This window comes from Callorhinchus milii, unplaced genomic scaffold (assembly GCF_018977255.1).
Source record: "Callorhinchus milii isolate IMCB2004 unplaced genomic scaffold, IMCB_Cmil_1.0 Scaffold15, whole genome shotgun sequence".
Taxonomy (NCBI): domain Eukaryota; kingdom Metazoa; phylum Chordata; class Chondrichthyes; order Chimaeriformes; family Callorhinchidae; genus Callorhinchus; species Callorhinchus milii.
Genome location: NW_024704756.1, coordinates 15,284,442 through 15,305,558, shown reverse-complemented (window position 1 = coordinate 15,305,558; position 21,117 = coordinate 15,284,442). Strand labels below are relative to the sequence as shown.

The window sequence follows — 21,117 nt, the reverse complement described above, 5'->3', positions numbered from 1 at the left end:
CAGAAGCAGTCTAAGGTACATGGATTGGGAATAACCGTGGTTATTTGAATTGTTGGCGGAAACAACAAAAACAACAACAAAATCACATTTACAGAGCGCCTTTCACATCGGGAGGACGTCCCAAGGCGCGATTCTGTTGCAGAATGCGGCGAATCCTGCTCTATAATGTCACTTTGATATTAAGCGACTTTTCCAACAGAGATAACGCGATTGAAAATTGCGTTGCAGGGTGCGTTAATTATCGACGATGATAATCAGCACACCTCGTAATTTTCAGCCCAGAACGTTGGCAAAAGCTCGGAAGCAGGTGAGCATTATTTGGTCCATCCATCAATAATTCAAGCCACGTTCAGTCTTTACACAGGAACCAAGGAAAAAAGGCCAAATGGCCTATTATGCCTACCCTGACTCCTTCAAGCTGTGAAAATCCTGTGAAACTGCAGGAAAGCACGGATTTGCATTCCTTCCTTAAACCGAATGCTCAATCTGCATGATTTTTAGGCAACAACCACAACAAATTACATTTATTTAGCGCCTTTAACGCCGGGAGGACGTCCCAAGAAGCTGGACATTCGGTGATTTGGGCCCGACAAAGGTCACAAGCTGAAAAATCTCGCGATAGGAAAGCAATTTTATTTGGACATTTTATTTTAAATGCCCTTCACTGCACTTGCGCATGTTCGAATTGCTCGGACACTTTCAACAGTGTCCCTTTCCACGCCATTGCACCCACTCTGAAACTTATTAAGGCTTTTGTTTTGTTCGTAACAGTTTAATGCAGTACCGTTTCCCCCCTACTGTTCATTTCATGTTTGTGTTACTACTTGTATTTAGCTCACCGTGATGTTCCTTCTCATTTGCCTTGGGTTTCTTCATTAAACATTTATAGGAAGAAGCTGTGATTGTGTAACTATGATCACTGCGCTCTTCTGTATGCAGCTATACACAGGTGAATAGAGTGAAGAGGAAAAGTATGTACCACATAGAAAACAAAACAGCTTTTATAAGGATCCAAACGAGTGTCGTCCTGCTGTTTGTGTAAAATGTTGAGACAGTCATGCTTCAAATACTGTTATTATTACGGTGTCGTCTTCCACAAACAAATAGTCACAAAGTTTTATGGGAAAATCCTGTGAAGTGCTTCGAGACATTGCAACGATGCGATAAGGAGCTATACCAAATACAAGATTATTTTTACATAAAATGTTTCCCGTTTAGTGTTGGCAATTTAAGATATGAATTATCTGAATATATAACCACACACACACTCTCTCTCACTCTTTATACATATATTAAGTAGCTATTCAACAGAACATCTGACGGCTGAAATTTCACAGGGTTTTTAATCTTAAAACCAGTTGGAATGAAATTCCAGTGAGGTCAAACTTATGGAAAACCAGCTTCAAACTTAAGGTGGTATTTAAGAATTTTCCAAATTTTTCGCTCTTCACTGCTGAACACTGTATTCCGCTGGCAACTGTTTATTGAAATAATAAATAATCCTTGCATTTGATATAGCACCATTGAGACGTCTCAAAGCGCTTCACAGACTCTGCCGCGAAGTGAATTGATTGTGTATTTTGTGGGCGAAATGCTTTAATAAAATGCTTCAAGAAAATGCAACTAGCATAAAGAGTTCCTTCAGTAGCAATGTTGCGGAGAACATTCCTTGTGCATATAAAGGTTTGCAAATCAATACGTTTGGCCGAATGCTAACCACCCTTCCATTTGTTTTTTTCGGTTCCAGTCTGTTCGCAATATTCCAAAGGAGTTTACGCCATTTTCGGCTTCTACGATAAGAGATCTGTGAACACGCTGACTTCCTTCTGCGGCGCTCTGCACACGTCTTTCATCACGCCGAGCTTTCCCACCGAGGGGGAGATCCAGTTCGTTATTCAGCTGAGACCCCCCCTGCACGGAGCCCTCTTGGGCCTGCTCAGCCACTACAAGTGGAAGAAATTTGTCTACCTGTACGACACAGACAGAGGTGAGCGGGCGCTCTGAAAGCTATCCTTCACGTCACTGAGTTACGTAACGCTAGCGGTTGCAGATATTCCCTTTTGTTGAAACCTTGGAACTTTTTTGGGAGGTGGGGGGGGATGGGGAAAGTTTGTCGGTAAACCTCGCCCCACCACATTGGCAGCATACAAGAAGTAGTTAGCAGCCTCGCCCCCTCCCTTTGCCTCCTTCAAGGCCTGTCACAAGAACTTCCTCTTTGATCGTGGCTTCTCTCACCCTCCCACCTCCATTGCCCTCCACTCCTTCTCGACTCCAACCCCCCACCCCCCCAGCTCGGATGCAAACCCTTCACTGTCCCAGCGCCTTGGGACGTTCTCCCGACGTGAAAGGCGCTGTATAAATGCAATTTGTTGTTCCAGTCTTGATTGCGTCATGACACGGTTGTGGCAATGTAATTTGAAAAGTATCTGCGTTTGAAGGTATCGAGAGCTGAAAGAGTTGCAGTCCCCAGTGCGGACTCTGAAGTAACTGTTCATTTAAGCGCTCCGATACGCTACCCTGTGTGAAGGGTGTTAGGTAAATGCAAGTTGTTGTTGTTGCTATTGTTGACTGGTTATCCTGGAATTTGATTTTGGAGCCAGTTGGCGTTACATAAGATTGCTTTTTCAGGGGAGGATTTAAAAATAATTTTGGTGTACGAAATAGAGTTTAAGATTCGAATGGTGCAAACAGATTTTATTCCATCTCAAGAATGGAACTTGTGTTTTATGTCGCTTTTATTCCATACATGTTAAAAACTCCCCCTCCGTGCCCGCAATCTCCTCCTCCGCTCTCTTGTTTGGTCAGAGATGTGATCTGATGCTATACTGTATAGAGCTATTGTGGTAAGCAAACTTGTACTGTGGAAGCCGTTTATACAAGTTGTTGTGATTGACTTTGCTGATTGTAGAATCATAGAAATCGCAGTGTTTTCAAGCCAAAGACCGTAGCCAGTTCACCTGTTGGATACAGCTTCAATAAACCCAATTGCCAGATCTTCCCCAGTACTTTTAAAAATTCTTCCCCCTTTCAAAGAGTTATCCAGTTCCTTCACAAGTCTTATGATCTCAGCCTCGATAGCAATTCTGTTGCTATTATTACATTTTTTTTTAAAAAAAGCAGTTCTTCTCACCCTGCCAATTGTTTTTTTTAATATAAAAAAAACCTTTAGGACTGAAAAAAACAAAAAAAAAGGAAAGTGAAGCGGCCATCTGCTCAGACACGACTGCGATATAAAAGGAACTCAGGACACGAGAATAAGCCTCACATACAATCTGTGAAGGGTTATCTGTGTGTTCAATTTAAATATGCCAACCTTAGCTTGAGATAAACCACAGCGCTGAACTCGTTGCCGAATGCGGTTAGCAGACACTGTTATGCACAGCTTGACGTTGCCTTGCTTTTACATCCAAAATATCTCCTTCTGCACTTTTGGCTCCAATAATGAGTCCATACTATTCCTTCCTTAAAGGAAGCCGTAATGGATTTGGGTGCTTGATGACCTCCAAACACTGTCAACACTCGAGCACTTTTCAGACATTTTCAATGGATACCCAATCTGTTGCAAAAGGTCTTAAAAATAGAAGGCGTCTCAGACAAAGAGTCAAAAGTCAATTGAAGAGTAGAAGCTTAAATGTCATACAATAGATGTTTGACATTTAAGCTGTCGTTCATCTATCCACTCTCAGCACAGTAATTCTGAACTAAACTAAATTTGACCTCTTAACGTTTTTCTTAAAATCCTCTTATTCAGAAAGTCTGGTTTTATATTTCCTTTACAACAGATAATGATCAGAAAAGACTGATGAGATTGAAAGACAGACAGCCTTATCCGTGTGCAAAGGAAAAAAAATCCACATAACATAGATTTTTTTTAAAAAACAATGAGCTGGGTATTTTTCTGTTAAAGCCAAAGATTAGGCCATGCACAGTGTTACCGATAAAAAGAAAACTTTATGGATTTTACTTGGGCTAATTTTGAACCAGCAAAGCATGCACTGCGTTTCAAGATAACTTGCTGTGAAACGGTTTGATATAATAACTTGCTATGCTTATAGCAAGTGTTCTTCTTATAAACATACAACGAAAGGATCAATATTTTTAAACCATCAATGTACCAGAGGCCTCTTTGAGATTCTACCCAAATACACTTTTCTGCGGTCCAATTATATTAAAGGTTCTTGAACTAGATTTGACCACAGCATTCATTCAAGAAATTTGAAGGTAAAGAGGGCATCTCAGGCTCCGAATTTCTCAGGGTCTTAGCCCTGAGGCCATTGGCTTTAAAATGCAAGATCATGCAGAGTTTTGCAACCAAATAAATCTTAATTGCAGTTCCAGTTTGGAAGCCAATTTTACATGGGTCGTAAAAAGAACCGGCTTTCAATTTTAGACCCTAATTTGGATTTTTTTCCAAACTGATGCACAATCATAAAGTGTAAGACCATAAAAGGCTTCTAATATTTCCTTAAACTTCAAGAACTCCGTTGTTCTTACCTGGATACTAATACAGTCTTACTGTAAAGTAAACTGTTATCTATTATCAAGCTATAATCAGCATCAAGCAATGCTTGCAACACAACACAAGCGATAATCGACACTTCTCTCGCTCGCTCTTCCCTTCTACCCAAAAAAAATTGGCTAGAGTTAATCTAGGAAAGCTTTGTAGAACAACGCAACAATGTTTATCGATCTTGTGGTGATCAAAGCTACCAGACACCCAATTGCACCGAAACCCCCAGTTAATTTTAACAGCTGTCAACTTCCAGCCAACAGAATGTTAATTGATCTAAATCAATTCATTCGGGTTGGGAAAAGTGAAGCATAGATGAATTGCTGTCCTCCTCAAGGTGTCAGAGATGTCATCTGTACCTTTGAGATTCAGCCTCAACAGTCAGCACTCCCAGATCAGGCAGAGCCTGAGCGAGATCAGACACAAAGTATAGCTCTCTCTAATCTTTCCCGATAGAAAGGAAAGAAAGGACAATTTGATCGGTAAAGTGGAGTCCTGTAGCTCAGTGGTTAGAGCACTTGCTTTGCACGTGAGAGACCTGAGTTCAATTCCAGGCAGAGGGCGAAACCTTGGGCAAGTTTCCTTACTCCACACAGAGACTAATAATAATCCTCCAAAACAAAAACCAATAATAAATAAAACCAATAATAAATTGGTCATTTTCAATCCACGACTGTTTGTGGGACATTGCTGTGCGCAATTGGCTGCCGCGTTCGCTCACAAATATACAGTCAATTTACTTTACAGTGTGTTCTCTGAAGTGCTTTGGGACGTCCTCCCGATGTGAAAAGCGCTATATCAAATGCAAGGATTTTTATTATTATTATTATTAAATGTACTCATCTCAGTGGCAAGGTGTCAGATTCTTTCCAGATTGAGATCTCTCCAACAGTTGGTAAAGTTTTTTTTAAAAAAAACTCCTAACTTAAACAGTGCCCTCTCTACCGCACCAGCATTGGTTATTTAATATCCTACAAAGGCAAATCGATGGCTTTTCTGAATGAAGTTCCTAAGTTAACAAATGTCTGAGCGGCGAAACTCTGAACAAGCGGCCACATTGGACCAGTGTGAAACTATTTCCTACCCCGGCCATCCTGGAGGTCTCACTGAGATCACATTAATTAATTAGTGTAAGATATATACTGAGACCTGAATTGAGATACCCAAACCGCCAGGATCCGTCCACGGATTTGCACCCAGGTCAAAGTTGAAGGATCCAACTTTGCTAATTTATTCCATCACCCAATTCTTTGGACACATCCCCACTGCTCACATGAAGGTGAATTCTGGTTGTAAGTGGGCGGAAATTTGTGAACCGCAAATCCTACCCGTGGGCCTCTATGGAATCCCTTTCAGAGGCCAATTTTTCCCAGGTTTCCGCCTGTCTTAAGAGCATCGGAGTAAAGTGCCAGATTTATTATTTACAAATCCTTTACAAGACCCATTGCATTGCAGACATACACTTACACACTGATGTTAAAGGAAGTTCAATAGATAAATGCCTAGAAATGTCCGTAAATAGAAGTGACTGAAGGATCAAACTTCCTTACCTTCTGAAAGGAAATGTTGCGAATGCAATGCAAAGGAGAGAGGGTAAAAGCTTCTCCTCGCGACCCCTAGAAGTTATTTATTCAAACAGATTGACTGTATTGACATTTCTTTGATCAACTCACTTCTTGGCTCCTATGTGTTTGATGTTAATACATCTTCAGTCCCAAACGACAGTTTGACAGTGCAGATTTCAAAACAGGCAGGAAAGAGAGAATTTCTAATGAAGACTGACAACGGGATAAAATACCAGGCAAACCGCAGATTGTAAGGAAAGGCAAAATAAAAAAAAACACCCAAAATGTTACAAAAACGAGGGGTTTCTGATAACAGACTGGAGATGGATGCTGCTGTTGTCAATTACATCATTTTGTATCAGTCAGCGGACATCCGCCTTCTGAAAATGATGGGCTAAACATTGATATTAGGTTTATCAGTCTGCTGAGATTTAGAGGCTATGCTGGGGGTGGAAAATTGAGTGTCGTGATCATTGGGAGGCCCTGTGGGAGTGGAGTTGGCGTTTTGTTCGTCAATGATGTGAAATGTTCAGAAGAGCAGTGGGTTGGAATGGTATTTCGGCGCTGCATTAGGGACAAGAAAATAAAAAGTGCCGTTTGGTAGAGGAAGAAGAACTCCGGGTCTGGTTTGATTTTCCAATGATGGTTCAAGTTTGCTGAAAGGAAAATCAGCACTGATTAAGATTTGAGGCTTAGTTGGCCAATAAGTTGGTCACCATCATTAAGGGTGTCTTCCTAGATGTCTAGCTTGGTGGAGGGTGGGTGAGTGGGAGAAACACAAGGCTGATTGAAATGCATTATAACTGTACAATAGTATTAATATAGCTTCTGCTAACCTAGTCACTAGTGATAATAGTAATTTTAAGAGTGCTTCTGGCACTCCCTGATGTCATGTTTGAATCTCACTTGGAAGTACGGTCCATTGTAGTAACAACTTAAATACATTAAAATCTTAATTGCAAGATGTTTGCTCACCATTCATTTCAATAACACATTTACGATGAAAACAACACAAACCAATACCAAACAAATTAACTGCTACTTTCCCTCCCCCTTCCCCCCAAAATTAACTAATATTAAGATTATTAAATCTAGTTTGGTTGAAAATGTTACTGCAGGTTTAGCGTGGTGTTACCATGGATATTGTCCCCCTCACTCAAAACATTTCCGATGGGTTATTACTTTCACTTCTGGAGAACCATCTGCAAGACCTCCCCAGAGAAATAAAAGCTCATTCTCCAAGCGAGAATGCGAACACAATTATTACACTTGCAGCCGGGCTCTGAGGAATTAGCACTCCAGCACTAGTTTTAGGACTAATTCCTCGTTCCCAGTGTTGGCACCGTCTCTTCTGAGGAACACACAACGACCCACATGGCAACATTACATTGACAACCAGCACCTTCTAAGCAATGATCCACACCCCGCCACACAGCATTGCTGTTTAAAGCTACGTTACTATCCAGAACGTGAAGCAAACTACCTCGGTTTATCCGTGGTGTGGCAAGGATTCTTAGCGTAGTAATTTAACAAACGTCAAGGCAACCTTCCATAGAACTACATAGAGCATTATAACATGGAAACAGGCCATTTGGTCCAACACTCCTACTCCCTTCTCCCTTATGTATGTATCATTTCCTCTTTAATACATTGATGTCACTTACTTTAATCACTGCTTCGGTCAGCGAGTTCCACAATCTCATCACTCTCTGTGAGACAGGACGGATTCACAATCTCTTCAGTACTCCCATTTCGTTCTTCGAGTCAGCAAATGATTCAGAACGCCAATAATTTGGAAACATTGATAAAACCTGACATGTGGCAGATATAAATATTTGGTGCCCAGATAATTTGAGCACCTAATTTTTCAGAGGTTTGGTGTTGGTGAAGAGGGTCCAGAAAATTATCTTCACCACAGGTTTGAGCCTTAGGCTGACTCCAACAGAGCCTGCATAACAATAAGCGACTTAAATTGGGAAAATCCTACCTGTACAGTTGTAGGTTTCTTGAACAGTTAACAGAGAGAGTCCAACTGCATGTGCTCAGCAACACTGGTGAATAATCTGCAACACATTTTTTTGGTCTACCCATGTCCCGCTTTCTGTTCTGCAATGAGCATGCATCCAACCTGTTGCAATCTAATGGGGGAAGCAGGACCAATGTATCTGTCTCACCTGGCAATCAGTGATTAGGTTGCACCCAATTTTTAGAGCTTGAATTAGAGGACGATTTAATTGCCCCTTTAGTTAAGGCTGAACACCTGGGATCTTAGCATTGGTCTTGATCCTCAACCTTCCAAAGCTGAGGCAATGGCACAAACCCCCAAGAAAGAAAGAAAGGACACATCATTAAATTATTATTTTCTTGCTTGTTTAGGGTTTGACATACAGCACTGAGCAATATAATGACAGTCGTTGCAATTAATACAGTGTCTTATCATGTTGCAGAGATGTCCCCAAAATGTTTTTTTATTGCTTCCAAAAGCTCACATGAAGAGGTTGTTTTCAAGTCGAGTTTTCCCTGAGTGAAGAAGTTTGCAACAAAGCATATTTGGCAATGACGTCAGCTTCTTTGCAACGTTAGCCCTCGCGACTTTCAAGAAGGTTACGAGTTCAAACCACAAAACTATGCTAATTCCCTCCGGCAACTCTAATTTCAATGGCTGCCCTGTTTTTTTTTTTTACAGAATGATTTCACGAACCCATTTGAATACTTCTCTGTGAAGTAAAATAGTCAAAGGAAGTGTTCGCCCGCAACACTTTAAGCAGGCCTAAAATCCAATTAACTTTCTTTTGTGTGTGTGTCCAATGCACGTGGAAACCCATCGCTACGCTTAACAACATTCCAAACCATACACGTGAGTTCCACACATGTGCGCAACCCACACATGGATGTTGCACATTTTGCCTGGAACCCAGTGCTCACTCTCTCCCTGGATGGACGCCAATATATTTTGATCGATTAATAACTAGCGGGGGAAAAGGAAAGATGGAAACTTAACGCGCCATTTGCGGTTCAGCCGCTTTACACCTTATGCTATGCGATCGCACACTGGGCCGCGATCTTCTATGCAATTGCTCCGTAAGTGTTCATCGCGGAGCATTGCAGTCGGGGGCCACCTCAGCTGCCACATCGTCCACGGTGACACTTGTGGGTCTTATTAGGAAAAGGGTTGGGTGCCATTACTTCTGTCTGGCTTGTTGCAGAATCAGCGCCTTAACAGTCGGCTGTCTCTCCCTGGTGTCTGGTACGAGAGAAATATTTGATTAATTACATGGCGCGAACTGTCTTTGCACGCTGGCTGTGCAAACAGAAATACTGTCTAATTAAGACAGTGCCAAGAAAAATAAAGGAATAAGTAGGATTATCTCGTGTGAGGGCTGATTTGATTTGTGCTCAGTCATTATTGTTCAGCAAAGATTTTCCGTAAAGACTTCAATGTCAAAGGTGTCAGGAGGAATTTAGCGCATTCAAACGGCATATTTTAAAGGTATTTAAAACGAGAAGCAAACGGTCTTAATGCTTGGATTAATTTGTTGCCGAAAAATAATTAACAAACTAAACGGATGAAGCATCGGTGCGGTTGGAGTGTCTGATTCGATCGGTTTTCGTTTGTCAAGAATAAGGATGACCAAAACTATTTTGTCGGAGAGTTGGAGGCTTGTTATGTGGCTGTAACATAAGGAAGCCACGATAGCACGCTCGCAGCCTGCCAGCTCGTTTCCTGGGTCCCAATGTCAAAACAATGTCATCAGGTCCCCATTGACATAACTTCCGGTGGCTGCTGCGACCCGATGACCTGGACGTCGTCCACTCGTTCGTCAATAACTTCCCTATGTCTCCCGCAAGAGCTTGAAAAGACGGTGAGCCATTTCGACAGCCTTCACGTCAGTTATCTCCAGAACCCTCGACCTACTGACTCGGAAGGCAAGAGCGCGACATGAGACCTTTATAAACCACGGCGAGAAGGGACATTCATTCATTCATTTATTCATTTTTATGTTGCAAAAAAAAAGAGTTTGGAAATGAATTTTGAAAATCACAGCACATTCACAACTTGTCCCATTGCGTCTAACGCTGGCGTTTTCTCTCCTACTGGAGTTATCCATCCTAATCGTATCGTGCTGTTCTTTCCCTATAACCCTCAATATTTTTTTCTCTAGTATTTATCTAAATTCCCCTGTAGATGTGGTTATGGACTTTTAAATAAACAATGTGTGTTTTTTGCTTGCAACAGACTCGGACTTGGAAGCTTTATCTGTGTGCTTTATATCTACTGAGTGACTGTGGCCTGATGAGCCCCAGGCTAACACTGCCTTCCTCTTGTTTTAAACTGTGCCGGGCATTTTGACCTCAGCTTGATTGAGTATGTGATGTGCACTGCAATGCGGATACATAGGGCATTCCTAATCCAAAAGAAATTGCCGACAAAATACAGTCACTCTGCTGTGAGCCGCCTTGAGATGTCCTCCCATTGTGCAAGGTGGTGTACCGAATGAAAGGATTATTATCATTTGATGCAGTGCCTTATCACGTTGTAGACATGTCTCAGAGTGCTTCACAGAATTTTACTGTAAAGTGTGATCACTGTATTCGTAGGCAAATGCGGCAGCTGATTTGTGCACAGCAAAGTCCCACAAACAGCCATGAAGCGAGCGAGCAATTTTATCTGGGGGTTTGTTGGCCAGGACACCAGGAGAGAGAAACTCCCTTCTCATTTTGAATCGGGGCATTCTTCCTTTGAGCTCCTCTGGGGGAAAAAATTGGGGTCTAATTTGCGATATCTTGCCATCTAGCCGATTGAAAAAGGGTCACGGAATGAGCAGTGATCCTTTCCGTCGGTGGTTAGCAACGTAGTTAAGGGCACCTCCTACGTGTGTGAACCTTGGTCAACCCAGAACAGAAGGTACTGTGTCAGAAGAAGATAAAGGGTGGGAGGCAACGCAATGAAAAACGAAGAAAATATTGGGCAGCGTGGATGTTCTTGGTTCTTGTGCATACATTGGAATAATGGCCTTTAGTTGCTGACAAACCATGCGTGTAATGAATTTCAGTGCTTCAGCTACCTCGGTAATGGTGCATAATGTGCATGCGGTAAAGATTTCATTTGTACGCAGAGGTGCACATTGAATAGGTTTAATGCCCATCAGATGCACACCTGTGAATAAATGGGTAAATTGTGCCCCTCAACTTGAGTTCCACTAGCAAAACCAGTACATGAGACCAATTCAGTGATCCAGACTGATATCACAACCACTGGGTACAAGAAACCACCACATCTAGATGAGACGATAAACCGAGGTCCTGTCTGCGCCTATTCACATGGAGGTTAAAGATCCCGCAGCACTATTCAAAACGAGAGGGGAGTTTCTCCCGATCTTCTGGTCAAATAACATTGGTCACTCACTTCATGGCTCTGTGTAGGATATTGCTGTTGTGCAAATTGCCTACGTAATACAAAATCACTGCATTTTACAGTAAAAACTTGTGAAGCGCTTTGAGACGTCTCGACAACGAGTTAAGGCATTACATCAATGCATGTATTATTAATTAATTAATTCATTGCCGGATGGCAAAATTAATCTTTATCTGAAATTCCTAATCCTTGATGTTTGACATTGTTATCACAATGTCACCAATGGCTCCATAGCATTTGAGCTGTGAAGTGTAATGACCATGTATTTGTCGGCAGACCAGAAAGTATCCTATTGATAAATTCATTTGTTCAGATTCCTTGTCAAATGCCTCAATGTTTTAATGGATGGTAATCATGCATAAATCCCCCAATACAGAGAGAAGTCACTTATTATGTAAGTTACCCTTTTAAGGCCCAAATATCTCTGAAGACACAATCTCTCTCCATCTCTCGCTCTCGTTTTCAATGCTACTTACGTTTTAATTACAGCGAGGCGAGCAGATCTGAAAACCATCGTTTTTTTCAACCCTGCACTTAAAAGAGAAAGTGTAAAGTCAAAGAGATTATTCCATACTAAATCAATGCTTTACAGTAACGGTTAGAGAATGGATCAAAGAAATGAAGCTGATAGAGCCCACCGTTAAACACAAATGCAAAACAGCGCAATTCTTTGTTCTCCATTCTTATTCACAGAGCAGTTTTGACAGCTTTGGAGATGATATTCTGCCGAGATTAAAAAGAGCAGTTATCACCCATCTCCTTTTCCATCACAATAATGAGGCAGATGAGATAAGAGGAGAATAGGATGGGGAACTGCAATCCAAACCTCTGCTTCACAAGTGTGTCAGCTCTTATTTGAATGCCATCAGGAAGCCAGCCCTTTGCGCCTTGATTTTTTTTAATAATCACGGTTTTTAACCTACATAAAATATTCCTATAATTAGCTACCAAAACATTGGGCTGAGGGCTACCTCTCGACAATATAAACGGTCTATTGAATTAGCGTCATTTTCTGAACTGCACTGGTGATCTGGAATTAATTCTGATGGTCTAAAACCCTTATATATCCTTGGAGTGCGTATTTTTCTTTGCTTAGTTGAGCCAATTACTGAGCGAGAAATGTCTTGGTCGGGAGTTGGAGACTGACCTTTGTCAAGTAGCCCATTTGGCTTTCTCCACTGTATTTTTCCCCACAAGGAACAGTCACTACATGCGATGGGAATTACTGTGAACCGAATCGCTTTGAGATGTGACAGGCCTGTGAATGTACAGTCCCTTGAATGGAACCAAACGAAGTCAGCTCTGCAACCAGATTAAAATTAACAAGTGTTTCATTCATTTCGGTTTCCAAAGCCAAATAATATCTTGGTCAAACCTCTGCACTGCCCATTTATAGAGTCTCTCTCCTCACTCTCTCACCCTTTTTTCACCTGGTTTGTTATACCCTCAGCTGGCCCAGTCTTGCTAGAACCTCACATTAGCACACCCCACGTCCGACTAATACTTCTGTGTGACAGGGTGTTACCCAACCACTCTGAAAGGGTGCACAATAAAAATGTGTGCATTTTGTTTTCTATGTATTTCATATAAAGGTGTTAGCCTTCCTCAGTCAGTCGTACTCTTCCCTCTGAGTCAGAAAGCGGAGCTGCTTTGTCGGAGGTGTTGTCGTTCGGATAAACGTCAAACCGAGGGTCCCATCTGCCTGTGTGGGAGGACGTTTAAGATTTCACAGCACTTTTTGAAAAGAGAAGTTGAGTTTCTCTTGCAAATTGTATCCTCTTTGTATTTACTAAAGCGCTCTGAGATGCTACGCTGCGCGAGGGGCGCTCTATAAATGCAAAGTTGTTGTTAGATACTGACGTAAGACTATGTGTAGAACCGTAGAAATTTACAGCACAGAAGGTGGCCATTCGGCCCACTGTGTCTGTGCTGGCTCTTTTAAGAGCAATCCATTGAGTCGCATTGTTGCATTGTCAATGAAAACGAACAGCATGAAGCCAAGCAAACAATGTTAGCGTGTATATGTTTCGGAGCTCCCTGTCCAAATGTGTGACACTGGGGTAGAAATGAGGATTTTATTTGAGCATTTAAGGCAATTGGCAGTGACAGAGAAAGAGAACAACACAAAAATAACAGTCGTTTGTTGCATTGAGACAAAAATAAGAACCCACAGTTGGAACTGTGTAGCCTGCAGGATGGAAAGGAAACACTCAGGCCCTGTAAAGTGGTATATTTGTGTATTTTGCAGCCAATTTGCTCGCAGCAATGTCCCCACAAACAGCATGGAGTTAGCGGTAGAATGTTCTAGTGCTAGAATGACATGCCTTTTTGCACAGTCGTTGTCTGCCATACGTCAATACATTCTCCCCCCACCAAATCAGGCTGCCTGCTATTTGCTTGTTTCCACAATCATTTACTTCCTCACAGGAAAGCAACAGGAAATCGCCTTGAAGAATCCCACAGCTTGGTTTCTGGCCCAAAGTTACATGAAGTTAATTAACGGTGATTAATATTGCAGGATTTCTTTCTGTACCCATTGCAGTCCCTGTTTAATTGTTGTACGTACAGACTGTTAGCAATTGAGGGAGAAACAATTTGTTAGGCCAGAGGCAGAGGTAAATGGCAATTGGCTTCAGTGACTAGGAGGACATAGCTATAAGATAGTCACAAGAAGAGTGAAAAGAAAGCTTCGGGGAATTTTTTTTCACAGAGTTGTTGGGACATAGAATGTCCTGCCAAGTATGATGGTAGAGGCAGAGTCAATAGTCTGAGCGCAGTTGTCTGCCGCGTTTCGCCCACAACTCTACAGTCAATTCACTTTACAGTATATTCTATGAAGCGCTTTGAGACGTCTAGAAGACGTGATAAGGGTCTATACCACATGCAAGAATTATTATTATCATTAATTATGGGTTTGAAGAGAGAAGCAGACAGCTATATGAAAGATAAAGGTTTGAAGGAGTATGAGGATAGGATGGGGCAGTGAGACGTGAATGGTGCTGTACCAATTGCAAGAATTATTTATTATTTATCTTACTGTGAGCATTTCAGCTACTCAGACCCTCTCTGTTCCTGCGATAGGATTTCTCTATCCTGAGTTTAATAGCCCTGTACCATAGGAACATAGGAACAGGAATAGGCCATTCAGCCCCTTGAGCCTCTTCTGCCATTCTATCAGAATATGGCTAATCTGTACCTCAACTCCAATTACCCATCTTTGCTCCATATCGCTTACCTCCCAAAAATCTATCAACCTCAGTCCCGAAAATACCAGCAGTGTAAATCCAGCATAGTGCTCTTATACATGAAATAGCATGAATAATTCCATTTAATATAGTGCCTTGTCACATCAATAAAATGACTCAAAGTGCTTCACAGGAATTACTATAAAGTGTCGTGTCTGTGTTTTGCACAGCCAATTTGCACACAGCAATGCCCCTATAAATAGCCATGAAATGAAGGATCAGTTTTTTTCTGGGGGATTGTTGGCCAGGACACCGGGAGAGAGAATCTCCCTTTTCTTTTTGGATCGCGCCATGGAATCGTTAATGTCCTCCTTAACAAGAAGACAGGGGCTTCAGTTTAATGTCTCATCGCCTTTGCCAATGCAGCATTGTACTGTATTGTGCCAGACTGTGAGGTCAAAGGCCCCGACGTGGGGCTTGAACCCACAACCTTCTGACTCAGAGGCGCGAGTGCTACCAATTGAGCCAGGCTGACATGCAGTTACCAAACGAGCTGACATAAAAATTCAATTCAAACAGCTGAGAAAAGACTAAGCCAAAGAAAAATGTATCTGTCTCCGGTGAGGTATGTTCTATGAGAGCTATAATGATACCTTTGTGTTCCATTTGAGCATAAAGCATGGAGATACAATCTTAAGTTCTTTTACTGTAGGAACGATAGTGCAATTAATAACTTATAAATTTTTCACCAGTGCTTCTTTATAACTATAGCGCACGCCTGTTAATGGGCAGGCTCTAATGAGATCATCCATTTAAAGAGAACGCTTTGCTCAGTCGCTAGTCCATTCCTTTACAGAAGAGCTTAATGACATAGCATTGAAACAATAAAAGGCCATTCACCTTGTCTATCTAATTTTAGTCTCGTTGTCATCTGTCCTTATCCAGTGATCGTTTACCTCAAGGCAGTGAGTGCTAGAAACCTGCTGTGCGCAAACTGGTCGCTGTGTTTTATCTGCAAATACAGTCACTACACATGACACCAATGGAGTGCTTTGAAACGTTTTGATATTATAAATCCTACATCAAATAATGATAATAATAGTCCTTCCATTTGATATAGCGCCTTATCACGTCTTTGAGACGTCTCAAAGTGTTTCACTGTAAAGTGCAGTGACTGTATAGCTTGTGGGCAAATGCAAATAACATTATTAGGTCCTGGTTTATGTCATAAGATGGCAAGGACTTGAACTCACATTGTCTAAGCTTACACTCCGAGACAGTGCTGTGGGGTGGGGGGTGTTGCATTGTTGGAGTTTCCGTCCTTCGGGTGAGATGTTAAATCGAAGTCCCGTCTGCTTGTTCAGGTGGGCATTAAAGATCCCATGCATCAAAGTATTGTAATACAATACAACTTGCATCTATATTGCGCCTTTCACATCAGGAGGATCTCTCATAGCGCTTACGTAGTACAAGTACAGTAAACTCTTGGTAACTCGACCCAGGCCTAACTTGTCACTAGCACTTAAATCATCATAATGTCACCAGCCCAGACACATTTATTTATGTATTTATACATACTCCTAACACGCTGCTCTGGATAACTCATCATTGAGCCCTTTCCACTTGGAGTGATGAGTTATCAGGTGTTTTACTGTTAATTGTAAGTAGTGAGTGGGCAGGGTACCTTAAGTGAAATTTGTGGTGCTAATAAGTAGCCTCTTCATAATTACCGAGTCTACTAATTGCGTGACTTCCACTATCGTTAGAGAACGATGCTTGAACTGAAGGCAGGAGCTTTGAACAGCCTCTTTCATCCACCCACCAGGGAAATGGATCATTCAAATGCAGACCAGGTCCACGCCATGAAATATTAAGTAAGAAGGAAAACAAAATCAAAGGCCATCTGTCAGGTACAGTCCAGGCACGCTTATAAAGAGTATTCAATTGAGTGAAGTACTGGAAACCTTTCAGCATCAGGTGAACTGGACCCCAATATTTTTTTTGGGGGGGGTCAGCCGGGTGTCTGACAGCTATCCAAATCAGACTGAGAGTTCCACACGTGTACGGCACCTATGCATGGAAGTATCTCTTGGTTTGGAATGGAATATGTCGTCTCTCCCTGGATGGATGCCCCCTGCTTCCCAATTTCCAGGTGTTAGGCGGAGGTTGGCCAGAACCAAGGCTTGGAGACCCCTAAGAGTGTATGTTTGCGGTAACTGCTGAAGTTTAACTAGCTAAAACCCGCAGCTTCTTCTTCTTCTTCTTCTTCTTCTTCTTCTTCTTCTTCTTCTTCTTCTTCTTCTTCTTCTTCTTCAACAACAACAAATTACATTGCTAGCGCCTTTCACATAGGGAGGATGTCCCAAAGAGCCGGGTCTGCCAGTCCTCCACCCCATTGGGTTAACGGGAGCTGAGTGGGAGGAATGGTTGCGCCCAGTGACTGATCAACATCTCCAAGTGTTGTTCTTGTTGTTGAGCCAGCTGGCTGGTCTGTCATCTGCATTGCTCTGGAGTACTGCAGACTCACTTGGCTCAGGAACCAACAGAGAGGGTTGACTCGATTCCAACATTCTGTCGCCAAGCACAACACCTTGAAGCTCAGCTCAGGTCATCTCAGCTCGAGGAAGATCCAGATCACCTCTTTCCCCTAAGCACTTAGCTCACGTTCCCCCAGCTCCCACCCCAGCCCCCAGATCATCCTGTTCACGTTCTAAAAATATATTGCTGTGCGCAATTGTGGGCCTTTGCCTAGAAATACACGGTCACTCCAGTTCACAGTGAATCCTGTGAAGCACTTTGTGACATCCGTCTGACATGATATGATGCTGTACCAAATGCAAGGATTATTATTAATATTATTATTATAAAAGAAAACCGAAATGATTTTTCAATGTTCCGTTTCAGAACTGACTGTTTCGGAGGTTTCCACTGCAGAGTGAAAACTGTAGATTACAATCGAGGGGTTAAAATCTTTGAAGAGGCTCATTGCATCCGAGTCCTTATCACTCGGGCTGGGCCTTAATATTAACTAAAAGAGCTTTTCCAATGCTCCGAGATTTCAGATCAGGTTTATGTCTTTCGAGAAAACCTAAGGCAATTAGATGAAATGAAACAGTCACATGTAGCCTTGAGGATATCCATCAAAGGCAACGGAAACTTGTCTGCGCATCTCGTGCAATCTCTTTGGAATTAATAAAAGCAAGTCTTCTCAAACGCTGCAACATTTTTCATATTTGTACCATGTAAAGTATCTTTCGCCTCTCCGCCGAAGATTATTAACACCCAAAATGATCATTTTGCCTCTTTTACCTGGCGGATTAAATTATTTAACAGGCACAGAAAGGATGAGGAGAGTGATTGAGGTTTATTTAATAGCCGGAGCTTTATAAATCTAATGTGGGCCGGGATATTTCTGTGACTGTCGCCGAATTATACTCTTAATAACTAAAAGGGAGAGGAAATTTATATATGTGTGTGTATAATACGTGTGTGTGTATCAGCAAACTAGATTTGCTTCAGCTGCATTCTGCAAAGCATCCGTCAGCCACTTTAGTAGGCTATACACGATTGCCACTTCTTAATGCAGTAGCCAGTGCTGCAAAAAAAAACACGTCCTCCTTGCAATGAACTGTTCCCGTCATCTATACAGAAACAGGTTGGGCTTTCTTCGAGTGGAAGAAAGGAAGCTATTTTTTATTTGATGGTGGTGGGAGGGGATTTTGTAAATGCTTTCGGTCAAACAATCTTCTGTTGGTTACTTAATGTGAAATAGATGTTGCTGTTGGGCTGGTCAGATTGGCGTGGTCAGTAAAATTTACACCGCTCTCTTCAATTTAGCAAAAATCGTGTACCAGCCTGGCTCAGTCGGTAGCATTTTTGCCTCTGGATCAGAAGGTTGTGGGTTCAAGCCCCACGTCGGGACTTCAAGCCCAATAGTCTATGCCGGCACTCCAGTGTAGCGCAAAGGAAACAAATGGAATTCTATCCACGTAGGTAAATAACAGGGAAACCAATACATTGTTTATTGTGCCCCCATGATTTTGTCTATCCAGCCTCGAGTGTAACACAAAATAAACTCAAAGATGCATTACATTGATTCCTCGTCACACAGAATTGTCCTCAACAAAAAAAATTACAACTGCTCTGCATAGCTGTACTTCAGAAGATATGCCATCTGTGCTGCACGAATATATCTTGGCAGCTACATACGCTGATGTTTAATACATTTTGAATCAGCCTTTGCCATGACTCCCCCATTCCGATGCATCAGCCCTTTAATCACTAGGTAGATCTGGCTGATGTCATTTCCGAATCCAAATTGGTTTCAATGAGAACGAATTTCCGTCCTTTTCGATTTTTCCGTATTTACCCAATTTTGGAGTGTTTTGATTTCCTTTGCGGTTGAGGAAAGTGGGGCACCACTTGACTTACAAGCAGGGATCGAGCTGCGTGTATATGCGTAGAGGCTCAGCCATTGGAAGTCAACAAAAAGATCCAATCTAAAGAAGCAAGGGGTGCGAAAGATCATAATAAGCAGCACTTGCATTTGATATACCACCTTTCACTTTGGGAAGATAGACCGCAAAGCAAAGTGACTGTGTATTTAGTGGGTGAATTTGCGCACAGCATCGACCCACGTCAACAGCCATGAAATGAATGATCAGTTGTTACTCGGAGATCAGAAATGGGAATCCATTCACCCTTCCTGCTCAAGCAAATGTTCCCCTGTACAGTTTTAATTAAGGGCTAATTTGCAATAAGTTAACCCGCCTTATAAATTCCACGCCTCTTCAATAAGAGATTTGGCCTTTACGTTCACCTTTTAAAACTCAAACAGTTATATAATAATAATAACATAATAATCCTTTGCATTTGATACAGTGCATTATCAAGTCTTTGAGACGTCTCAAAGCGCTCCACAGAATATACTGTAAAATGAATTGACTGTATATTTTGCGGGCGAAATTTTAAGTTTATTTAAATTTATTTAAAATTCAAAAGAACTATCCACAAATAAAGTTTGCTTTCGTTCATCTATTTTTCACCCTACACCCCTTCCCCTCCACAAATCCCTCACAGAGATATTACGTTGAATGCTTGTGTCTCAGCGAGGAGGGTTCTGACAGGATGTTCGGGGGAAACTGGCCAGGAGGAGCGAGCGAGTGAGTTGGACAGCGCGGGGGGAATGGAATTAACATCGATAGATGCTTTCATTCAGCCAGGGTGCTTGAGCGATCCTGTCATTTCAGCTGTGTGTCATCCCCTTGGTGCTGTCAGGTTCCGCCACTCCTCCCAGCTCCCTGATCCCGCCAGTAACACTCAGCGTTCAAACACAAACAGGTCCCGAAGTGGGCGAGGGAGGCAGAAGGCTTTTCGACTCGAAGCGAGAAGCTGACAATCATAATAATAATAACAAGCAATCCTTGCACTTGAGACAGCGCCTTATCATGTCATTGAGGCGTCTCAAAGCGCTTTGCGGGAAGTGACTGTGTATTTTTTGTAAGCCGACCCAGCAGCCAATTTGTGTGCAGGAGAGTCCAACAAGCATATTTTGTTGTTGTCGTTGTCGTTGGGCCATTTTATCCGAGGGGTTTGTTGGGCAGGACGCCCCAGGCTCTTCAACGTCCACCTGAAGAGCCGGCACCTCTGACAGCTCAGCGCTCCCTCCACCACTGCATCGGGACGTCAACCTGGACTAGAACTTGAGCCCAAAGTCCCAACGCTTGCAGCATGAACTCACAACCTTCTGACTCGGGGCGAGAGTGTTGCTTGTAACCGACCGAGCGGATGAATAAATTCGGAATGCACACTCCATCTCTACAGGAGAGGTCGTGTTTCAGACTGGCCCAAGTGTGCGACCACTGCCACAGCTTCGGAGAATTAATGTCGTTACCACCTAAAGCCCACAATCGTGAAGTCATTGAGATTAAAAATCTCGAGAACCAAACGCCTTTTGAGACAACCACGAGGCCCATGTGTGGCTTTGGCGTAATCAGTAGTACAAACAGTAACTGGTTTAGAAATAACCCTTAATGGACTGACTCAACTGCAGCTTATTTCCCTGAGGACGTTTACGAGCACTCTGCGCTTATTTGTCAAGCTTTATAAGAGCGTCTGTGAGCCAGTGAGGAGACTAAAAAGGCCTCTGGAATCTTTCTGCAAAACCATGTAATGAATTTGGGACATGATTTGCAGGTCCTCTCAGAGCACTTAAATGCAATAAAATTTACATTCATTATGCAGAGCCTTTCACCTCAAAAGGATTGTCCCAAAGTGCTTGATACTGGTGGCTGGAGGTGGGGGGGGGGGGGGGGGGGCGAGAGCTGTAGGGAATGTGGGAGGGAAAAGATGAACGAAAGCGCAGTTAAAGAGATGTGTCCTGAGATGGGTCTTGGACCAGGGGAGGGAGGGAGAGGGAGGGAGGGAGACGCCGTGATGGGG

General features: G+C 42.4%; 1 protein-coding gene across 1 annotated transcript in view; it reads left to right on the top strand.

Annotated features, from left to right (window-relative positions):
* The first annotated feature begins 912 nt into the window (after positions 1–912).
* Positions 913–21,117, top strand: part of LOC103178715 (glutamate receptor 3) — a 78,442-nt gene continuing 58,237 nt past the window's right edge. The window contains exons 1-2 of the mRNA XM_042340829.1: positions 913–949; positions 1,748–1,987. Of these exons, the coding sequence (XP_042196763.1) occupies positions 913–949; positions 1,748–1,987 (277 nt within the window). The remainder of the gene's footprint in view (positions 950–1,747; positions 1,988–21,117) is intronic.